Here is a 23,669-nt window from a genome sequence, read left to right on the forward strand (position 1 = left end):
CGAGCGGGGCCCCCAGCGCGCGGCCCGCCCCCGCCCCCCGCCGGCCCCCTCCCCTCGCGCGCCGTCGCCAGCGCCGGGCGCTGCCCACTCGCGGGAACCCCCGGGGCCGGACGGGCTGCGCAGCCGGAGAGGCGGGGGCCCGACGCGGCCCCCCCCGGAGCCGGGCGCCTGGCGCGGGGGCTCGCCGAGCGCACGGGGGGCCGCGCGGCGCTGCAGACCCAGCCTCCCGCCGCCGCCGCCGCCGCCGCCGCCTCGGCGCTTGCAGAACCCAGAAGTGAACAGCAGGCGACCCGGAAGGTTTGCGCGCGGCTCCGCACCGAGCCGGAGCCGGAGCCCCAGCCCGAGCCCGGAGCCGGAGCCCCAGCCCGGCCCTGCTCGGGCCGCCGGGCGCGGGGCTGCGGCCGCGTCCCGGAGGCGCCGCCAGCACAGCCAGGTCCGTGCGGGCCCGGGGCGCGCGGGGAGCGGGCCCGGCGTCGGCGGCGTCGGCGGGCGCCCACCCGCCCGCGGGAAAGTTGCGCCGAGTTGCGGGCGGGGGCCGGGCCGGGACGCGGGCGCTGTCAGCGCGGGCCGGGGCGCTCCGAGGGCCCGGGGCCGCCTGCGCCTCGGGCCCGGCCCGGAGCGGCGGCGGCGGGCGCGCGGGGTAGGAAGTGTCTCCGAGTGTGTGCGTGTGTGTGTGCGCGCGCGTGTGTGTGTGTTTTCTTAAGCCGGGCTATTCAAACCTGCTGCAATTCTCCGGTAAACAATGATTCATGGGGCTTAATGCAAATAAACGGATTGCAAACGGCGCGGTTCGCGCACTTTGCAGCCAGCCCGGTGGAGCGGCCAGTGCCGGATTTCTCCCTTTTTTTGCAGATCTGCAGAATATGGCGTCCCTGTCCTGTTTTAAAAATAAGCCAGGCTGCCATTTTTGTTTTTCTTTTGTCTGAAAATTTTAATAAAACTGTCTGAGAATGTGGGAGAGGCGGCTGGAGGCAGAGGGGGCACCCGAAGGGTTGGCTTTTTTCCTTTTCTTTGGCGAGAGCCGCGAGCCTTTCGGGGAGGTGAGACACAATGCAATTGCACTTTAAAGAAAAAAAAAAAGGGGGAAGCCGCCGGGCGATTTGGGGGGGAGGGCTGGGAATTTAAAGTTAACTCCGAAAGTTTTCTTTTCTTCCTCTTCTTCTTCTTTTTTTTTGGAAGGCAGTGAAATGCCGCGAAAGAATCTTGGGGCCCATTACTCCCCCAGCCAGCTGCCTTCGCAGGATTTTTGGGAAAAGTTAACTGCCGGTTTCCCCAGAGCTGCGCGGGGGGGATGTGGAGGGTTAGGGATGGGAGTTTTGGGGGAACCGGGAAACGTCTTTTGGAAGGGGCTCTATAAAAACGGCATTGTAAGGAACTACAACCTCGGATTTGGGGGAGAGGCTTGGCATTAGGGGTTCGGGATGGGCGCAGGGTTTCCTGCTACGACCCCTGGCATGAGGAAATAATCCTGCTCTCTCACCACCGTGCCCTGCAGTAGTGTGGAACCTTCGGGAGCTGGGTGTATGGGGGGAGTGGGCCTGTCTACTTCATGGGTGGCCAAGGCCCCCTTGTAGGCGGGAATCCTGCCAGGGTTTTGGGGTGACCTCCCAGACCCTTCAGGCAAGTGTGCTTGGGCTTTGTAGTTGGAGAGCCCCTTCCGGAACCTGGTGGTCCTCCTGGTCCCCAGAGGTGGTGCCTGGTGGTGAAAGCTCCCAGGTGGTGGACTTCTGGCTGGGTGCAGGCTTGCAGCCCAGTGGGTCCTGTCTGACGGGAGGGGCAGGAGAGGTTGTGTGCTGCTTTGCTAGGCCCCCATGGTGTGAGCCTCTCCCTGTGATGCTCTCTTATTTCTTTCTGCCACCCCTGCCCTACACCCTGGAGGCTACTGAGTTGGAAGCAGTTTGGACTTCAGTGAAGTTCCTGAAGTATCTCAATGGACAGGTCAGGGCCTGCTGGCTCTGCAGGCTGCAGAGGGGGTCTGAAGGCCAGGCCTCCAAGGTCTGGGGTGGCTGGCGCTGTCCAAGTCCTCAGGGCAGGCTTGGGCCTGGCCTTTGCCCTGTTGGGGAAGTCTGTCTGTCCTGGGAAGACCCTGTACTCTGCTCTGAGCCTGCCAAGCCCCTACCCCAGCATTTCCGGAGGGGAGACCCCACTAGTCTCACCCCTGGTCTGTGTCATGGCTCCACTGGGCAGTGTGAGCTCCCTGAGACTGTCAGGGGTTGAAGGCTGGGGTTTAGGTGTTCAGGGCTGGAGGCATTTTTTAGGTGGAGAAACTGAGGTCCAGAGAAGGTGAGTGACTTGCCCAAAGTCACACTGCCGGGTGAAGGAGAGCTGAGCCAGGGACCCAGATATTCAGGCTCTCACTGCTAGGCTCTCTCCACTGGGGGCCCTGAGCCCTGGAAGATTTCTTTTGGACAGAACTGGACTGGAATGGGACAGTAGGACCCATTCACTCCTCCTGTCCTCCCCTATTCCCCCCTCTCCCTGCCATCATAATCCTTCCTGAGAGAATAGGACTTTACAGGTTGCACAGTGTGGGGCATGGTCATTATCATGTCAGACTCTCCCAGAAACTCAGTTGGGATGAAACTGTCTGGGTGGGGATAATTAATCCCATTATAAAATTTAGGAAACCAAGGCTTGGAGAGGTTGAGCAGTGGCAGAGGAGGGCTGAAACTCAGGCCTGCAGACTCCTTGTCGGGACCTTTTCCTAGGTGGACTTTGGTACTTGTGGTCAAGACTCTTTCCTTCTTTGTAGTTGTTGGTCTCTCAAATTCTTCTGCTGACCCCAGTGACTGTGTAAAAATCCAGATGCCCATCCCCAAAGAATGTCAGAGCTAGAAAGGCCCTGGGAGGTCATCTGGCTCAGAGAAGGGAAGCTACTGGCTGGAAGTCACCCAGTGATTTGGGTCCTAGCTTGGACCAGAGCTGTGGTCTCCTGTCTCCCTTCCTTGGTGATTGGTGCTGGTGGTGTTGGTGATGGGGCTATAGAATAATGGCCAGCACTTGGGGAGACATGGGTTTGGCCAAGGGACTGAGGAATAGGCTATCAGCAGTCTCGGGGAATGGATGCAAGCTGGAACCAGGTGGAAAGGGGGAAGCTGGTGTGTGGGTGACGCACGGACTGTGTCTGGAGCTAGGCTGGCCCCAGCCCTTCCCTAGACAGACACTTCCCTACCCTGCCTCACTGTAAAGTGAGGAGTCATGTCTTCTTCCTCCATTTGTTCACTATTCTGCCATTGGTTAGCTTATTCATACATTTGTTGCTAGATCATTCCTTTATGCGTTCATAGTCCATTCATTCATTCATTGGTTAGTCATTTCAGTCATCTGTCTGTCCATTTGTCCATCTATCCATCCAATACCTGGCTCACCCAGCCCAGGTTGGACAGACATGTGGGATACAAACATTGTCCTTCGGGGCTCTAAAGCTAACAAGGAAGAAGAGGTGAGACTGCAGTTGCATAAAGCACTAGCCAAGGCAGTACTCACTGGGTGCCTGCATGAGTGCCCAGGGAAGGTTTCTTGGAGAATAGGAGGCTTGAAAACACCAAAGGAGTTCCACAGACCATCATAATGGTGGACCTGGGTCCTGAGATCAAGTCCCATTGTGTCACATGGCTTCTGTGACTTTGAGCACATTCTTCCTTTCTCTGAGCCTCAGTTTCCTCATCTGTAAAATGGAGTACTCTGTGAATCTCTAATGGGTTGTTGGGAGCATGTGGTGGTACTCAGTATATAACAGCTGAATAATGTGGATTGCTGATTACTGTCCTAGGCCCTACCTTGATTTTGAGCACCATGGTGGTGGCTTCAGGATGAGCCAAATGATCTGGGGACCCTGAAAGCCTTGTTCTGCCTTGTCATTCCCCTGCTAAAACTCTTCTAATGTTTCCTAGGCATTTAGAAGAAAAAAAATTTCAAGGGCCCTTCACGGTCCAGGCCCTGCCTACCTCTCTACCTCAGCTCCTCCAGCCCGCCCCCCAGTATCACTACCCCCAGCCACACTGGTTTCTTTCTGCACTTTGAATTTACAAAGCCTGTTGGCAGGGCCTTTGCACATTCCCCTGCCCGGAGTGCTTTTCTCTAAGTGTTGGCCTAGCTGGCATCTGCTTGTTTTACAGGTTTCCACTAGAATGTCGCCTCCTCGAAGGGGCTTCCCTGACTACTTGCTCTGAAGTAGCTTCCCACGGTCACTCTCTGTCACATCAGCCCCTTTTTATTTTCTCTTGTGGCTCTTATCAGTATCTGAAACCTTTTTATTTATTTGTTTCTTTGTACTTCTGCATCACTAGAACACATCACTAGAACACGCATTTCGCGTGAGCAGGTGGTTCCAGTGTAGTGTGGCTGGGGTTTTAGCAGAAGTGAGGAAATGCTGGGGAGTCAGGTGTGGCAGCAGCCCTGGTGGCCAGGCAGCACCTGGGAGATGATGTTACACTGAGGTCTGTCTTCTCCTTCCCCTGGGAGGCTCAGAGATGTTGTTAGGAAATAACAAGATGATTAAATCATGGAATCTAAGAATCCCAGTCTCTTCCTATCTCTGAACCTTAGCATCTGAGAAGCTTTCCAGCTCAGAACCTTTGACATGTGGAGTCTTAGCATGATCTGATCTTGGATTTAGAATCTTATGAAGTGGACTCTCACTGCCTTATTTTTGAGCAGTACAGAAAGCTGACTGTCAGTCCATGTTCTTTCTAAAAGACCTTATAAATATTAATGTATTTAATTCTCACTGTTATTACTCCCATTTGACAGATGAGGAAACTGAGGCACAGAGATTAGGTAACTTGCCCCAGTTCATGGAGCTCATCGGGAGTGTTGTGGGATTTGAACCCAGGACTCTGGGACTTCTCCTTAGAATCCCAAACTCACTTGACCCCTGCATAAATCAGGAATCCCCTTCCCACATCCTTGACGAAAGGGCCTCTGATCCTTGCTAGAAACCCCCCTCCAGTGCGCTCCCTCCTCACGAGGCCTCCCAACCTCCCGTTGTCAGACAGTTCTCATTGCTAGGAAGATTTTCTTCTTTTCAAAGTATAAAGTGCTACACCTCCCCGGTGAATAATACCTGGGAAATGATGTCAGTGTTAAGGTTTCCCACTGCTTTGACCTTGTAGCCTTATGGCTTCAGTAGCCTCTTTCTCCCTACTGGATTGTAAGCTACTTGAGGGCAGGCAGTCTTGGTGCGCCATGTTGAATGTATGAACAAATGAATGGGTGTACAGTGACTGCATGAACCCTCAGTATTTCCTGCGCTCCTCCTATTCCTGTAGCACTGTATTCTGCGCTTGTGCAGGACAGGCTTGGTGTACTCAGGGAAAGGAGATGCAGTTCTCTCTCCAATAAAGTCTATATCTGATGATATTTATATACACAATTCTTGGAGAATCATCTGAGATCTAAAGTCTTGCACTCTTAGGAGAGAAGTAGACGTCACAGATCATCTAGTGAAACCTCATTTTACCTGTTGGGGAAACTGAAGTGGGAAGGGAGGGGAGCAGGCCTTGTCCAAGGCCATGTGCATCTCCTGATGCTTTACCTGGTGGGCTTTCCACTCCCCAGGTGCCAACAGGCTGCCACAGGTTCTGCCTTGGGGTTCAAAGGCAGTAGAAGGCCCTCGCTGGGCAGCTGCTCCTGCTAGCACTGGTTTCCTCACCTCTACAATGGGGCAGTGTTCCTGGCTGCACAGCCTGTGCCTGGCACTTGGGTGGGATTGAGGAAGTCAGCTGTGGTGGAAGTGGGTTGGGGGCTGTGGTGGGGTTGGCTTTCTGGAGCTGGACTTTGGAGGCTGGGCAGGATTTGTGGAGAGGTGGCTGAGTCATGTCTTTAGTGGATAAGGCATGTGAGGAAGGCCAAGGGATTTGCTCTGGGGGTTAAGGGGTCTTGCCTCATCCCTGTGGCCACAAGGATGTCCTTGGGGGTCCCCACCATCTGGGTTCTTTTCTGAGCTTTGGGCAAAGACTTCGGGCTCCTTGAGGAGACAGTCTATCCAGCCATTCCAGGTTCTAGGGTTCTGTGGGGGGATACCTGGCTAAGATGGGCACACCCCCAACACTCTCAAACACACACATTCTTACATATTTACACTATCAGCTATTCCATTACCACCCCTGACCCTACGCCCTACCTCATCTTTGCCAATTGGGGGTGCTCCCCTGCTGTTTCAGAAATACCACCCCAGATTCCCTGCCCTGGGCCTCCAGGAGTTCAGGCGTGTGTCTGCTGGGTGTGTGTCCACACACCAAACAGGAGGCCCTCCATATCCACAGGATCTGCATCTGCAGATTCAACCAACTGCAGTTTGAAAATATTCAGAAAAAGAAAAAACAATAAAAAGTAATACAAATAAACTATACAGTATAATAAATATTTACATAGCATTTATGTTGATTAGGTGTTATAAATAACCTAGAGATGATTTAAAGTGTATGGCAGAATGTGCATAAGTTACATGCAAATACTATGCCATTTTATACCAGGGACTTGAGCATCCATGGATTTTGGTGTCCACAGGGGTTCTGGAATCAATCCCCTGTGGATACCAAGGGACAACTGTGCAGAAACATCACACAGAAGCACGTGCACACACTCCCATGCCTGCAGGATTACACACCCGTGCGTACACTATGTGCACCCCCACCCAGAAATGCAGACACGTGCCTGCTTGTCCATGTGTTCTCACACCCAAGGTACGCAGCCTGTACATCGGCACACAGCTCTACTGGCCCAGGCCTACTTGTGCACACGTGTTTTTACACGTAGCTGTGTCCTGCACGCACACACTCATTTACACCCATGCGAGTATAGCCTCACCTTCTGGGCCTTATACATGATCCCTCATGCACACCCTTGCAGTCATGTGTGTGCCCACACCCTACCTGGATCTGCTTAAAGTGGTAGAGCAGGCAAGTCGTTCCATCCCCTGCCTTCCCTCAGCAGTATTTCTTGAGCATTTGCTATATACCAGGCCCTGTGATAGATGTTGGGGATAGAAATAAGGAAAACTGATGTGGTCCCTACCCTGGAGGGAGAGACAGGCATTATATAAAGGATTGCACAAATGATTGTATGATGACAGATTTTGGTTAATGCTGGGGAGGAACTACTTTTCTGTAAGGGCTTCCCTGTAGCTTCATGCTTTTAGATTTATGCCCATGAATGATGATAATGGGGTGAGGGAGGGGTGCTAGGAGGAAGTGATACTTGAACTGTTACCTGAAGCTTTCCAGGCATTCCAGGCAGAGGGAACAGCCTGAGCAAAGACCCCGAGGTGAGAAATCAAGGAACATGGAGAAGGTGGTAGCACTGAGACCTGGGGGAGAGTGGAAGGGATGAGGAGGTGGTGGGGCTTAGTCTGGCAGGGCCTGTAGTAGGTCCTCCCTAACCTGTCTCCCCTACCCTGGTGTGCCCCCCAGGCCCTCCCCATGCCTTTCTTCAGCCAGCCCAGCTCTCCCTTTGCTGCCTTGCCCTGCTCAGGGCTCACTCCATCTGCCCGTCTCTACCCACAGATTGCCTGCCCCAGGGTCCTGAGATACAACATGGGGACAGGCTTACAACCATCTGCCCAGGATCCCTTGGACCTGTCTAGGAAGCTCTTGGGGGACAGGCCAGAGCCGGGGTTCAATGGTTGGCTTTCCTGTTTTGAGAGGATCTCAGACCTGGATCTCCATCAGTCAGTAGAGCAGCCCCTGGGAGTCCTGAAAGCCACCCAGAGCTACTGCACTCTTGCCCAGGTGGCACCACTGGTTGGTCAGATTTGGGTGCGGGTCTTTGTAATGTCAGGAAAGGCTCCCTTATGCCTTAGAGGACCTAACAACAATAGTAATGAGAACTAATGCTCTGGAGTCTTTACTATGTACTATTCTAAACACTTTATACGTATTACCTCATTTAATCCTCATAACAACCTTGTGGAGAGATCATTATTCCCAGTTTATAGATGAGAATACTGCTTGGGAATTTAGGTAACAATCCCAAGAGCCCTGAGCTGGTTCTGGAAGCTATACTTTTAACCTCTGAGTTGCCACATTGCCCCTGTGACAGTCCAGGAAGCTTGTCTATGATTTAGTTAAACCTTTTCATTTTAGATGAGGGAGGCCCAGAGAGGAAATGGACTTGCCATAGGGTTCTGCTCTCTCTGCCCTCCCCAGCTGCATGACTTTGGGCAGGATAGCACCTGTCTCAGCCTCATTCTTGACCCCAAGCAAGGAAGAGATTACCCTAGAAGCCAGGAGAGAGGGACCTTTGGGCTGTGGGTGTCCGTTTATGTTCTGAGCATCTTTCTGAATATGCATTTTATTTCAAAGTGTTCACAGCATCTACCTCACAGGGGGGTTAGGAACCTGGGTAACAAATGCTTGTAAATCATCTTATAGTGCCTCGTGTGGAGGAAGTGCCCAGTAACTATTTCTATTTTATCATCATCATCATCATCATCATCATTTCATGCAGGCAGAAGGAGTTCCCTGTGGGGATGGGAGCTGGGCGTCCCAGGGGAAATGGAAGTAGAGAGGGACATGTGTTCAGATCCTTCAGAACATTCAGCCCTGAGAAGAGTGTCAAGGACCATTCCCCAGATTAGGACACTGAGACTCCAGGGAGGGTCTGCTGTGCTGGGTGTCTCTGGGTGGCTGGAGTGGGAGTGGGGGAGTGGGAGGACAGAGAAAGGAAGGGGCAGCAACCCAGCTCCCACTGACCTGGGTGTGGGTCGCTGCCCCCTTCCACCCTGATCAACCCACCCTCACAATGAAACAGCCCTTCCCAAACCTGCAGGGCTGCGGGAACCCAGTCTAATTGGATCCAGGGCCCTCAGGAGCCTCGCTCCTCACAGGAAGTTCCCAGGAGTGAGTTTCTGAGGTTGGACTGGGCTGGCCAGAGTCTTGAGGTGGGGTGGGGTACAGTCTTAGGGCTCTAGACTACATGGAGTCAGGACATGTGGAGGGCAGAGGGGATGTGGGAAGCAAACTTGGAGCATGGGGGTCTCAAAATGGGAAACCTCAGCTTCTTTCTCCTAGACGACCTCTTGCATGTCCACTCCAGGCCATCCTTCTGGCCCCACAACGATCTGTCCATTGAAAACTTTGACCATGGCCCTCCCCTGCTCAGGGATCTCCCATGGCTCCCCATAGCCTTTTATCCAAGTACCATAGCCTAAAACTCTGGCCCTTCATGAACTACCCCAGAAACATTTCCTTCCTTTGCCTATGAATTCCTGCATTTTACCAAACATGATGCTTTCCTGCCTCTGGGCCTTTGCACATGCAGTTCTTGCCACCTGCTATCCTAGGAAGCTGGCAGTTTTCCATGTTTTTGCACATGCTGCCTCTCTGCTGGGAATGCTGTCCCCCCCACCCTCTTGCTCTCACGTCACTCTCTTTCTCTCTTGGCAAACTTCTCAGTCTTTAAGGCCCACATGGGAAGATCCCTCCTCCCATTGATTTTCTCAGTGAATATTTATTAAGTATCTACTATGTGGCCAGCACTTGGCTCTGGGGCTGCAGCGGTGATCCTGTCCTTGTGGGTCACGGCTGATGGGAAATAGGCCAGGAGGAGTTTTAGGGATGACACAAAGGTGGGGTAGGGAGAATGGAGGAGGCTGATTCCTATTGGGGGAAAGTCAGAAAGTGACCTTTAAGCTGAGACCTGAAGGAAGAGCCTGTGAGCTGTGGGGCTAGGTAGGGATGTGGGGTTGTAACCAAGAACGAGACCCAAGCTCTGCTCTTGGGGAGCTCACAGCTTACTTGGGGACAGACAAGCAACCAGGCAGTTCATCCAAGGTGGTGACACTTGAACTGAGTTTTGATGGCAGGGTGACAGCTGGGTGGTGTGGCCCCCAGATGGAGGGGCACAGCCTATGCAAAAGATGGTGCATGACAGCCACTTGTTCTGGGGAACCTGCAGGTGATGTAGTGAGGCTGGAAGGATGGATGCAGTGGGGGGGAGGGGGCGGTACCTGTGGGGATGAATGAGGCCAGCAGGACCTTCTTGGCAGAGGCCCTTGGATGTCAGGCTGTGGAGCAATGGGAACCCAAGAAAGATTTTAAGTGGGAGAGTAAGTGTCCACGGCATGCTCTCCTTCAGCCTGGTCCTCCTTGCTGGAGCCCCCAGGTGGGACGGGCATTCCCTTCCTGACTCTATTCTGCTGGCTGGGGTCGCAGATGGGATTTTGAGCAAGCCTCTGCCCCTATCAGAGCACCTCTCTCCTCTGTTAATTTGCAGGGCCTGAGGCTGGAATCCCGTGTGGGACTATAGGCAGGGGATTGGAGTATCTTGCTTTGCCAAAGCTTGATAAAACTTTAGTTTCATTAAAAAAATTCCTTAAAAAGGTCACATAACCACCCTATAGGAAAATCACAAAATAGGGAAATGAAATAAATAAAAACCCACCCCCATGTCCGCCTCTGCCCCAAGCCACAAACACCACCACTGTTAGCATTTGGTCCCTTCTTTTCTCTCAGCACCCAATTTTTATTTAGATGCTCTATCTATGTGTATAATTTTTTTTTAATCTTCCCCTTTTGCACCTGACTATTGTTGTATCACGAGTATTTTCTAAACAGCTGCAGGGTGGTTTCAATCCTTCATTTTAATGGATCTGGTGTCAGTGTGGAAAGCTTGGTCTCCAGAGCCCGATTGTCTGGATTCAAATCCTACATTTACTATTTGACTTGGGACAAGTTACCTAAGGTCTCTGTGCCTGAGTTCCTGATAGGTTGATATGTGTGTTAAATGAGTCATCACAATGCCAGTAACACTGGCTATTATTAATGACCGTTGACCGTATCACTGAGTAACATCATTTACAGAGACATCTTATTGTTTAAAATTTTGGCTCTTTCAGGTTTTTGCTATTGGGAAAAAGCACTGAAGCAAACAGCTTTGTGCATATAACTTTGTCTATATTTGGGTTATTTTCTAGGGATGGATGACCAAGAATGGGATCACTAGGCCAGGAAGTTTGAACAGTTTTAGAGCTCTTGACACATTATTGCCAGATTGTTTTCAGAAATGATTGTTCCAATTTATACTCCCACCAATAGTGCACGAGTGCCAGTTTCACCAAATCCTTACCAGTATTAGGTGTTATCATTTTATCATTTTATTTCTTTTTGCTATTTTGACAGGCGAAGCTCATTTAATTCTCACTGCTAGGGAAGCAGAACCATTTTCTGTGTTTATTAGCTGTTAGCATCCTTTTGGGGTCTGCTAGACTTTACAGAGCACATACAGTCCCTTTGCAGATCAATTAAGAAGATAGCGCTAGATACAGGAAATAAGGAACAGTGTAATGCAGGGGACAACATAATGCCAGAGAGGGTGGAGGGGAGGGGGCTTTCTTCTGTCTAGGCCGAGTCACTTTCAGTTTCCTCCACCTAAGCATTCATTCATTCATTCATTCAAACATTTATGAGATACTGTGCAGGACTTAAAAGGTAAATGACGTAGCCATGATCCTTCTCTGACAGTGCATGTTCAGCAGCAGAGATGGATGAGAAAACAGACAGAAAATGGAGAAGTGCTCTGATAATGGAAATGCAGGTTACAAAGGGAGCAAAGAGCAGAGGCACCCAGCACCGCCCAGGGGTGGAGGTGCAGCAGTCCCTGAAGGCTTCCAGGAGGAAGTGGCCTGTAACCTGGGGTCCAAGGGAAAAGTTGGAATTAACCAGTGAGATGGGGAAGGCAGAGGGTTCCAGGGAGAGGACAGAGCCTGACTGAAGGTGAGGAAGTGAGAAGGGAAGTAGAACTTTGAGGGAACGGACCCTCAGTCTGGCTGGGCAGAGTGTAAGGTAGAACAACCAGTGAGGCCAAAGAGATCAGCAGGGGCTGGATGGGGAGGCCTAAGGAATCCAGAGTTTGTCTAGAAGGAAGCAGGGAGCTATGGAAGGTTCTAAGTAGAGCAGGGTTGTGATCTGATTTGTATTTTAGAAATATCACCTCTTCCAGGTAGCCCTTCCTGATGCCCTCTCTCCTGCCCCCCATGCCCCAGGTCATATGTGCGTTGAGGATAGGGGCTGTGCAGGGCATGCAGCAGTCATGAGGGCCACGGTCAGCTGACCTTGACCTTCCCTGCTTCTCCATACCTCCAGGCCTTCCATCTCTTCCCCTTGAGCTACCAACCCCTTTCTTTCATTTTTTAAGAATAAATTTATTGTTTTCATTATAAAAACAACTGGATGACATTACTGAGCATTTGGAAATTAGAGAAACAAAGACAAAAACAAAATCAGCCCCAGCCACCTTCCTCAGCATTCTCAGACTCCCTCTGGGCGTGGTTCCCTGCACCTTGCTTTTTCTGAAGCAGGTTTTTATTTTTGCCTCTTTGTAATCATAGTGTCCGGACAGTTTTGGGTACTGCTGTCTCCCATTTGCTTTGTTGGGAGCTAATTCCCATGTGGCCATGGGGTCTGGGTGAATCTCATTTTTTTAATGTCTGTGGGCTGGGCTGAGGCTGAGGGGTGGGATTAAGTTGCTTAACTGCACCCCCTGCCCTGCAGTGGGCAAGGCTTGTTACTTTGCACCCTGGGCTGCCTGTCTTCTCTGTGTCCATTTGTCAAGCTCTGAAAGTCCCCAGGTGACAGGGCCTGGCACCTGGTATACCCCTCTCTCAGTACCCTCTTCCCCAGTGCCCCTTTCGTGGAGCTTGCTGAACTGGTGTCGGAGGCACCCTCCTGAGAAAGGGTGATGGACAGACCAGCTTTATAACCTCAGGCAGGTCGCTTAACCTCTCTGGACCTCAGTTTCCTCATGTGTACAATAGGTCTGTTGTAACAGTAAAATAATGCCTGTAAAATGTCCCAGCACAGTTCCTGGCCCGTTGTAAGGGACCACCTTTGGGCTAGATGCTAGCAGAGGTGAATGAGCACCAATGGTGCCTGTGAAGAGCTCACAGTCTGGCAGGGAAGATACCCAGGAAACAGATAAGCGCAGCAGAGTGTGATTGACATGTGATTGGCCCTGTAGTGCTGGGCCAGATCTGGGTGGCATCCTAACTCCATCTCCTACTAGCTATGTGACTTTGGGCAAGTTGGTCAACCTCTCTGAGCTGCAATTTCCTCTTCTGTTAAATGCACATCTCACAGGGTCATTGGGAAGATTCAGTGACATGAATCATGACGTACTCAGCACAGTGCTTAGCACATAGTAGGTGTTGAAATCAATGATAGCTGCCATTTTATTGTTATTGTTATTATTATTGTTATTCCCATATACAAGGTGCTGTTGGGAACACAGAGGAAGTGGCTGGCTGGGGGTTCAGGGAAAGCTCCGTAGAAGAGGGAACACTTGATCTGGGTCTTGAAGGATGAGTAGAAGTTCACCAAGTGGGAAAGGACACTCTAGGTAAGGAGCCTGTGCTTCCAGGTTGCGATCTGTCCATGAGGGGTTTGTTCTTTGGGGGACTGAGGCATGCATTCATCCCACCTTCCCCGAGTGCCCTTCATTGCCGCCCTCTGGGTCTGCCCTGGGGAAGGTATGTGTCCACCCTCCTGGAGCAGCCTCCTGTGTCCTGGTGGCTGAGGGTTCCTGCTCATGACAGTTGCTGTGTCCCCATCAGTCCACATTTGGGGCCACAGGTGTGTTTATGTCATGTGTGTCCGGGTTTGGTGCTATCTGTTTGCATGTTCCTGTGGCTGTGTTTGTCCGTGTCAGCATCCAGAGATCTCCCAGGCCACACCGGGGGCTGGGGGGCATGGGAGGGGCCCTGTACACTTCCTTGGCTTCCAGCTCTAACTGCACAGCGAGGCCTCTTTGGTCAGTCCTCCCTGGCCCAGGTGTAGCCCCTGCCTCTCACCTCTGTTCTCCAGGGGCCTCCTAACAGGTGTCCTGCTTCCTCCTCTCCTGGCCTCTCCAGTTCTTTCTACGCTCAGCAGTCGGAGGCATCTTTGTAAGCCACAGGTTCTGTCCCATCACCCACTCCTTCAAGTCCAGACTCCAGGCCTAGGAATCAAGGGTTCACGGCTCCAGGCTCATCGCCTACCCCTCAGTCAACCCTGGAGCGTTGTAGCTCCCCTCACACAACGTGCCATGTTCTTCTCACCCGCGGGCCTTTGCTCAAGCTGCTGCTTCTGCCGGGAATGCCCCCGCTCTGCCTGCACTCCTTTGCCTGGCTAACTCCCACTCATCCTTTAAGACCCAAGGCAGGCACCACCTCCCCTGGGAAGTCCTCTCTGGTCCTCTCCAGGATGGTTCAGGTCCCTGACTCTGGGCTGCTAATCCCTTACTGGGGGGGCAGGAGCAAGTGACTTGCCCAAGATCACACAGCTGGTGAGTGGGAGCCAAGCTTTGAACCTGGGCCTGTTGGGCTCCAAACAAAGCAGGCTGTCCCGTGGTCCAGCTGAGGTGATAGTGGCTAGGACTCATGGAGAGGTGTCGGGGGTTTAGAGAAATTTGGAGAATGGGATCCTGAGGGTGTGGCTGGTGGTGGGTCTGAGGAGGGAGAGGAGGAAGGGGAGAGTGTGGATCACTGTGGGTCTGTGGCAGGAGCATCTGGGCAGGTGGGGTCCCACTCTAAGGTCCTGCTGAGAGTTGGGGACGACCAGAGGAGGTGCACATCTTAGGGGAAGACCAAGTTGAGCTGTGGCCTGCTGAGTCTGAGCAGCCTGTGAGACAGCTACAGGGTGGAGTCGGCTGGAGAGCTGGGCCCAGAGCTCCAGGGAGAGGCCTGGGCTGGAGGTGGAGGCTTGGGGCTTGGCTGGTATTTAAAGTCCTAGAGTGGACAGGCCACCCAGGGACTGAGGCCAGTGGGAAGGAGGAGGCTCCCACCCCATCCTGAGGATCCAAGCTGGTGGGGGGAGGGTGTGGGGAGCTGTGAGAGAGGTCATGGCACACAGGTCTTCTGGCAGGGCCCAGGTGGCAGGGAGGCCATAGATGATAGGGCTGGAAGGTGGCCTATCAGCTTTGACCACGTGGAGGTCATCCGTGGTGGGTGACAGGTCTCACAGGTGGGAGTTCCTTTTTGCAAAAGCCGTGGGTCACTTGTGTGCTCTCTCTGCTTAGCTTGGGACACCTGGAGGGCACGGATCTTCCCGTTAGCCTCAAGTTCTGCAGCACTTGTCCCTGGTTTGGCCCAGAGGGTGTTTCCAGTATGAATAGATGGATGGATGGGCCAGCTGCCATCCAGATGCTGTTTTCAGAGGCAGCTCTAGGAGGTGTTTCATTCAACAACCCATCCAAACTTTTCCACCTTTTAAAACAAGAGAAACAAAATGACAGTTTGTTTGCCCCTCTGCAAGGATCAGGGCTGTGTCTTCAGGCTCTTAGTACAGAGTCTGGGCTTCTTTCTGGTGCTGAGGGCCCACCCAGTCTGCCTGTCCTGCCCGAGCACCAGCATGTCTCCTGTGCCCTTCCTGGTGTGGACATTCAGCTCCAGCCACCTGGCTCCTCTGCCCCCAACCCCCACTGGGCACCCAGGCTTCTTCCTGACCTTGGTGGTCCCCTCTGCATCCTTGCTCCCTGGCCCAGCATGCTCCCTAACGCCAGCATGCCATCCCAACTTCTTAGCATGGCATTCAAGGCCCTGCCGACTGGCCTCTGTGTCTCTCGCCACCTCACTGCTCTCCAGCTCTCTTTGGTGCCTGCGGGTGGCGGCTTACTGTCCCAAGCCTGCCTTGTACTCTCACACCTCCATGCCTCTGCCAGGAATGCCCTTCTGCCTGGTCCATCTGTCCTAAACACCCATGTCTCTCCTGCTTCAATCCCCTCCCTCAGGACAAGGTCTGAGTAGCTTAGCCTGGCCCTGGTCACCTTCCCTCTTCACCTCTTGCCAGGACCCACCCTTTCATGCAGGTCCCAGGGTTGCACAGGGAATGACCACCTGAAATGCTTGTTGGGGGGTACCCATGAGATACTGTTGATGGGCAGCTAGCAATGTGTCTCATGCTCAGTAAGAGCTCAGTAAATGTTCAGCCCCTGCCCTGCCTTCCCTGCATGTGGCACACAGTAGGTGGACACCAGGGTCACTGAATCATTAAATTACTTAGGACCAGCCAGAGATGGATGCAGAGAAATCAGGCAGAGGCTGTACAGATCAGATTAAGTGATCCAGGGCAGACCCTTTCCCTCTGAGGGCCTGGTTCCCCAACTAGGGTGAGGGGTGGTCCCTGCCTGACCAAGGGCCTAAGTGGAAGAGATGAAGCTCTATACCAGCTATGGGACCCTGGGCAAGCCCCCCTCTTCCTCAGAACTCTCTGACCAGAGTGGGGGCTCTGAGAAGCCTGAACTTGACATTGAACTGAAGAGGAGAGGAGGCCCCCCGGGAACTGTCTGAGGAGTAGTTGAGTGCAGTGGACAGAGTCCTAGGCTAGGGCAGGAAGGAGGCGGGCAGACTGTTTCACTCCATTTTACAGATGAGGAAAACTGAGGCTTAGAGAACCGACACCCAACACTGCAGCACAATGCTGCCTCCTGTTTCTCATCTGTGTGGCCTGGAGCAAGGTGTCTCCCTTCCGTGCCCTAGCTTCCTCCTCAGTGAAATGGGGGTGAAACTTCTCTCCTGCTTGCCATCCTCCTGGGGTTCTGATGAGGATGCCAGTGGGCACAGAAGGGCTTTGTAAACTGTGAGCAGTGCTAGATAATTGTGTGGGATTGTGCTTAAAATAATTGACTATTCCTTCATTTATTCATTCCGTCATACAACTCATATTATCGATAACCTCTGGGCCTGGGTGCTAGGGATTCCCGGATGAATGAGACAGGTGTGCCCAATTCCCAGACTCCCCTGGGGCAGCTCCCAATAACCTGTCCCTCCAGTCCTGGAGCTTCTTCACTCTGGCTTTAAAGTTCAGTCTCCTCCACGTTTCCCCCCTGTGGACAATAGCAGGGTTGGGGGGGTTCTGAGACTGCTGGGTGAACAGGTGCCCACCCATGGGTTGCAGCTATGCCATCCTAAGGCAGCATGTGTTCACAAACCTACGCTTTGTCCTTCCCCTGAACAGCTGAGGAACTGATAAGCTGGATTTTGAGGTAGGCAGATTAAAGTGGGAATCTCAGCTCTCTGCTTATGTGCTGTGTAACCTTGAGCAAGTCACTCCACCTCTCTGAACTTCAGTTTCCTCAGTTGTAAAAGGGGGATGATGAGAGTACCTGCCTTTCAGTGTCAGTGTGCCTGGTACAAAGTAGATACTTGGTAACTTGCAGCGCCCTCACTGTTATTATTGTTTTGAGGTTTTTCTGGGAAAGAAGTCCCAGGCTCTGAAGTAGTTGGGGAGAACTCCAGGGAGGAAATGCTTCTTGTGTTGGGCTGTAAGGGAAGGGCAGGGTTTGGACGGGCAGAAGGAAGGGCATCTTGGTGTCTGTGGGTGGCAGGAGCAGGAGGGCTGATAGAGGGCAGTAGCTGCCCTGGCCACCCCAGAGGAGTATACTCTGATTCCCCAGTCTGGCCAGGCTCGTACCCAAACCAGCCCCCAGGCTGGAAATGAGGACTTTTGCATATAGGGATTGAGCTCTTTGCATGTGGGTATTTGCTCTATCAGAGATTAGGGTTTGCAAAGCAAATTCCCCAGAGGAACCAGCTTGAGCAAATCTGATTTCTGGTCTTGACTCTGGCACCCTAGCCCCATGGTCTTAGATCTCTTTCTCCTCTCTCCGAGCCTCAGTTTCTTCTATAAAATGGGATAATAATACCTCTTGTTCCTACTTTTCAAGTAAAGAACACAAGAGATAATTTGTAGAAAAATTTTTTCTTAAAATATTGAGATTATATTGTGTCCTTGTTGAGTATTTTCTCCCGAAACTCTATGCCTACAGTTCCAGAGCATCTCAAACTCACAGGACAAGGAAAATAAGTTGAAGGCACTTAATTTTGGCTTTTCCTGTCAGAATAAACAATTTCATTTAAGCAACCATACTAGTTAGGTATGTACTTTCTGTAAGGAAGAGATAAGAGAAACTTGATAGGGAGCAAGACTTCATGGAATACCTCTTGTGCAGCATGGTCCCTGTAAGTCACTTCTTGACTTACTCTAGGGTTGCAGGAAGACTCAAACCCTCTGGAAGACTGAGATAGCTTTGAAGGCCCATCCTTCATACTGCCCTGGTTGAAAAGGCCTTCTAACTGCACAGGCCTGCCTAACCACACTCGCCGAAACTTGCCAGAGGTGAGGGCCACCAGACAGATTGTCATACAGTTTTATTAACGAGCCCCAAACTGCCCTAGCTTCAGGCCTCCTGAGTCCCTTCCTTAAGCACGGTATTCTGATACACATCCCTGTAGGTCAAATGCTGCAAATATCTCTCCTGTTTCTTGAAGATATCTTTCCAGAAGTACAATTTCTTGAGTCAAAGGGCAGTAATCATTTGGGTCTCCATAAATCCTCCTGCCAAACTGCCCTTTAGAAAGGCTGTATCTGGTGACCCCAGGTTACCCTCTGTACTCTGACGAAGATGTCTGTACTCAAGGGGGACACGGGGCAAAGGGCAGGGGTCAGGGATGGGCAGTTTCTTCTGTTCTGTGACCATTTACAAAGCTGCTCCAGGGCTCCTCAGTTTGTCACTAGATGGTGGTGGGGGGGGAATTCTGTGTGGAATCCATGGGTCCATGGGGTTGGCTCTGCAGCCTAGGGTCCTGGGGGATGGAGACTGGTCTGTCTGCATCACAGTGATGGGGGATGGGGGGACAGAGAACACTCTGATCTATATAAGACCTTTGCCCTCTAGGGCCCATTGAGGGAGATACTAAATTCCAGACTTTTCAACCTGGAGATGTGGTTCCCTGGGCCTGCTCTGGCTGCAGGGCTGAGGGTCCCACGGGGCAGGGATCCCAGACAATCGCCCGGACTTGTGGCCCCCGGCCGGTGGGGAGGGCTCTCTTCCCTGTGACAGTCGCTTTCTCCCCGCAGGATGGCCGAGCCTCGATTTAACAACCCCTACTTCTGGCCCCCTCCTCCCACCATGCCCAGCCAGGTAAGATCGATGTCGCTCCTCCGGTTGCCTTCCCCCCTACTGGGGTTGCTTCGCTTTGCCCGGGTTTTGGCTGTGGCCTGTGGGGCGATGAGGTGGACCGGCGGGCCTGGGGAAGGGGCAGGGCACGACCCAGCCCCCTCAGCCCCGCTCTTCTCCCGCCCGCAGCTGGACAACCTGGTCCTGATTAACAAGATCAAGGAGCAGCTGATGGCCGAGAAGATCCGGCCGCCTCACCTGCCGCCCACATCGGCCTCGTCGCAGCAACCGCTGCTAGTGCCGCCGGCGCCCGCCGAGAGCAGCCAGGCCGTCATGTCGCTGCCCAAGCTGCAGCAGGTGCCGGGGCTGCACCCGCAGGCCGTGCCGCAGCCCGACGTGGCGCTGCATGCGCGGCCGGCCACCAGCACGGTCACAGGTACGACGCCCGGGCCGGGAGTGGGCAGGGGCGGGCCGGGAGTGGGCAGGGGCGGGCCTGGGTGGGCGGGCCTGGGTGGGCGGGCCTAGGTGGGCGGGCCTAGGTGGGCGGGCCTAGGTGGGGTTAGGACCGCGCTAAGTGAGAGGCGGCGCGCAGGGTCTGGGTTGGGGGCAAGCTTAGGGTGCTGGAGCTGCTGGGACTGGGCACAGCCACCAGACTTCCAACGACCCTGTACTGGGAGGACTGGACAGGACAGGGGCAGGTCACTGTCCGCTGAGGACTTACAAGGAAAACCAAGTCAACATAGAGAACTTTGGGAATTCGGAGCACAACACTGAGCAGATTTGGGGGTGAGAGACTTCCTTGGAGGAGTGGGAATGCAAGGAAAGTTCGGCAAACTAGGGCAATGGAGCAGAAAGAGGGAACAGCACGTGCAAAGGGAGGATGTATGTAGAAAGCAAGAGGACCGGCTACGGGGGGGGGGGTGTCAAAAGATGATGATGGTGGTGGTGGTGCTGGCAGCTGACTCCGGTTGAGCACCTGTATGTATTTATCCGTATTCATTCCGTCACTCCCAGCAGCCTTGTGAGGTGGGTGCTGTTAGTGTTAGGTTAAACAATGGACTGTTTATGACTTATAAAAGCAGCAGTTTCGTGCGGTTCATCTTAAATATCTCCACTCAGCAGACAAGGAAACAGGCAGAGAAGGTAAAGCTGTGAGAAATCATGATTTCCTAGCTAGAAACTGGCAGAGGCAGGCAGTGTTCTTCTGGAGCCCATGTTTTAACCCTTTTTCTATCTATACCCAGTACTGCTGAGGCTGAGAGGAAGCAGGCACTAGATTATGAAGGGTCCTGTGGGCCACGCTAAGCAATTTGGACTTCAGGCTTGGGCACAGGGGAGCACTAAAGGTTTTTAAGTAGGGGAGGAAAATGCTCATATTTGGGTTTAGAAAGCTGAGTCTGGCTGTGTGGCAGAGACTGGGTTGTCGGGGACAAGCATGGAAGCAGGGAGATCTTCAGGAGAAGACAGTGGTCTAGGCCCCCTCGCCCCACAGGCCACAGCCAAAACCCGGGGCAAAGCGCAGTAACTCGAGTGGGGAGAGGGCAGCCAGAGGGGTGACATCAGCAGTGGCAGTGGGGACAGAGAGAAGTGGGCTGCTCTGGGGTACAATGGGGAAGAAGGGTGGACAGGACTTGTGCTGACCAGGATGTAGGGTAGTGAGGAGAGGGAGGAGATGAGGGAGACTCCCTGGGCACTGCCCCTGTGCTGGAATCACTGGAGGAGGAACAAGGGTTGCAGAAAGAGGTGAGCTCAGTCTTGGATAGGTTGAGGCTGGGGTGCCAGGGGGACATCTGGGGGCGGTGTCAAGTGGCTGGAGTTGCCTCATGCCTTCCTTAGAGCCTGGTGGACGAGTTTTCTGCAGAGGCCACAGCAGCTGGGCCTTTGTTCCTTCCCTGCTCACCCCCTGCTGCCAGCCAGGTGCCTCCGCCTCTCCCTCTCTCCCTCCTTTTCTCAGAGATGCCCAAGAATTATGGGGCCTGGTGAGCCTCCTCAGGCCCCTGCCGCACTCTGCACATCCCTTGTTATTATGATTTTATTAAATTTATGTTTTTCATTATAAAAGCAATATTAAAAAAGTAATATAAGCATATTAAGGGAAATTTGGAAAAAAGAGAAACTAAGAAAAAAAATCTCTCATAATCCTGATCTCCCCACTTAACAGCATAGAAGGCCTTTTGGTCCATTTCCTTCCTTTTTCATATTTTTTGGCTGTTTTTTAATATGCACGTGTGTTTTGCTGAGTTGGTGACAGGGCTGTATCTATAACTTTAACTTGCTTTTCTTACTCACCATTGTATCATAAAAATAGTCACTGCATTATTTATTATAAAAGCCATAAATTGTCATTATGGAAAATTTAGGAATTGCAGATGAGCTGAAAGTACAAAAAATTAGCCTTAGTCTTACTGTTGTTAAATTTTATATGTTTTCTCTATATTTTATTTTATTTTATCCTTTAATCACAGGTATAAAAAATGGATGAATTCACCAGGTAAAAGATTCAAATAATATAGAAGCACATAGACAAAGTATGAAAATCTCTTTTTACCAAAAAATTCTTTTCCCTCCTTAGAGAGAACCACAATTAGCAGTTCAGTGTTTGTCTTCTCAGATATATTCCTGTGTATTTACACATGCATATATTGTCCATATATACATAGGTAGTTCGAGTGTAAGTTATTTTTAAAATTCATGGGCTCATAATGTCTGTGATTTGTTTTTTTCCCTGGCAGCACATTCTGGCATTCTCTCTTTGTCACTGCATTACATCAGTCTTTTTAGTGGTCGTGCTGCCCTCCTTAATGAGGATGGACCACATCTGTTCAGCCCCTACTGAGGACAAACAGGTTGTGTCCAATTTTGTTTGATTACAGTTTAGTATGGAAGGCCCATGTACACAAATCTTTGTGCTCATGTGCGAATATTTCCTTATGGTAGATTTGTAGAAGTAGAATTGCTTGGTCAAAAGTTATGTACATTTAAAATTTTGATGGCTATTGCCCAACTGCCCTCTATGAAGGCTACAGAATGCAGAAATGTACACTCCCCTACCACCAGTATGTGATATGAAATACACTCGGGCCAACTCTGGATATTATCTTTTTTAATGCATATATTTTTGGTTTCTTTTTTGAAAAAAAGCATTGTTTGAATCACATAATAGCATTTTCATCCTTTTGTCTACTAAACTTTATATTGTAAATGTTTCTAGTCCCCTCATTTTAAAAGAATAACTTTTATTACAGAAGTGAAAAAAAGTTTATTGTCAAAGAATCAGAAGTACAGTTAAGCCACAGTTTTTAAAATTACTTCTAATTCTACCTTCCACAACACTTTTTGGCACATCTCCGACTTTGGTGTGTGTGTGTGCATACATATGCGGTTTTTTAAAACAAACATAACCTCCTTTTTAATGGGCAGTTCAGTAGAAGAGATTGATCACTGCTCACAGAACCGGTCCCTTATGTCGCATATTTCAGTTACCTCTAAGTTCTTGCTATTATAAATAACACAATAGTGAACATCTTTATGCCTCAGTCTTTTTCTCTGGTTTGAATTATTTCAAAAGTGCCTCTGTGATCTAACTCAATTTAGTCTTACGGTATCTAAGGCATCTTACAGATATGCAAGCTTTCATTTAGTTGCCCTTGGGTAATAATTTATGAATGGGAAGGGGAAGCTCAGAGAGGTGGGGTGACCTGACAAAGTCACACAGCTGGGTGGGCTGGGGCTCAGCCAGCTTCTGCAGATCCCCTCACCCCTGCCCCAACCTGCTTATCTTCGAAGGTCTGGGGCTCTCCTCCAGGACCCCGGCTGTGAGCACCTCCGAGTCCAGTGCGGGTACGGGTACCAGCACCCCGTCCACACCCACCACCACCAGCCAGAGCCGCCTCATCGCCTCGTCCCCCACCCTCATCTCAGGGATCACCAGCCCCCCCCTCCTGGACTCCATCAAGACAATCCAGGGCCACGGCCTGCTTGGCCCCCCCAAGTCTGAACGCGGCCGCAAAAAGATCAAGGCGGAGAACCCAGGGGGTCCGCCTGTCCTCGTTGTCCCCTACCCAATCCTGGCCTCGGGCGAGACTGCCAAGGAGGGCAAGACGTACAGGTGGGGGTCTTGGCGGGACAGGGTTCTGACTGGGCTTGGGGTGGGGGCATGTGCCTGGGGCTGTCCCTGGAGTTCAACACGTGGGGCTAAGAAGAGGGGCTCCAGGGGCTGAGGGCGAGGGCTAGGGTCCAGATGGGCAGGGTCTCCTGACAAGCCACACCCACAACCCAGGTCCTGGTGGTGGGAGTGGCCAAAATGGGGAATAGAGCCTTGGTCCCATCAGAGGTGGTCTGTGGGTGGAATCCGACCCCGCCTCCGGCCTGGAGCTCTGAGAGTCCACTTCCTCCTCCCTCTAGGCAGTTTTTCCACCCTGGCCATGTTAAAATCATCTGAAGAGCTTTCAAAAATGCCAGTGCCAGGATGCACCTCCAGAAATCCTGAGTATATTTTTGGGGGATGGGAGACATGGGGGACAGGCATTGGTATTTCTTGAAAGTTGCCCAGATGATTCTGATATACAGTCAGGTTGAGAACTACTTACCTGCTCCTCCAGAACTACGAGAGAGTGGCCCTGGGCAGAGCCTTACTGGGATGGGGAGGCCCGAATTTCCTATGAGGTGTAAGCCTGCAGGCTGCTGTAAATGATGCCCTAGGTGTAAAGCTTCCTCCTCCACACTGGAGGGTGTCCAGGCTGGGAGTCTGCCCCCTCTCTTTCCGAGGTGGGCCTGTGTCCCCTGCACTCCTCACAGGA

The 23,669-nt window shown here is 52.0% G+C and overlaps 1 protein-coding gene across 3 annotated transcripts in view; it reads left to right on the top strand.

The window, feature by feature from the left end:
* The first annotated feature begins 278 nt into the window (after window positions 1–278).
* Window positions 279–23,669, top strand: part of ZNF362 (zinc finger protein 362) — a 37,977-nt gene continuing 14,586 nt past the window's right edge. Inside the window, exons 1-5 of one of the 3 annotated variants that reach the window (XM_063105401.1) lie at window positions 279–433; window positions 13,210–13,335; window positions 18,831–18,894; window positions 19,060–19,306; window positions 22,657–22,978. In XM_063105401.1, coding sequence (XP_062961471.1) covers window positions 13,298–13,335; window positions 18,831–18,894; window positions 19,060–19,306; window positions 22,657–22,978 — 671 coding nt within the window. In that variant the 5' untranslated portion in view covers window positions 279–433; window positions 13,210–13,297. Of the gene's footprint in view, window positions 434–7,709; window positions 7,731–13,209; window positions 13,336–18,830; window positions 18,895–19,059; window positions 19,307–22,656; window positions 22,979–23,669 lie in introns of those variants that run through there. The other 2 variants (XM_063105402.1, XM_063105403.1) reach the window with 2 other exon arrangements.

This window comes from Cynocephalus volans, chromosome 8 (genome assembly GCF_027409185.1).
Source record: "Cynocephalus volans isolate mCynVol1 chromosome 8, mCynVol1.pri, whole genome shotgun sequence".
Classification (NCBI taxonomy): domain Eukaryota; kingdom Metazoa; phylum Chordata; class Mammalia; order Dermoptera; family Cynocephalidae; genus Cynocephalus; species Cynocephalus volans.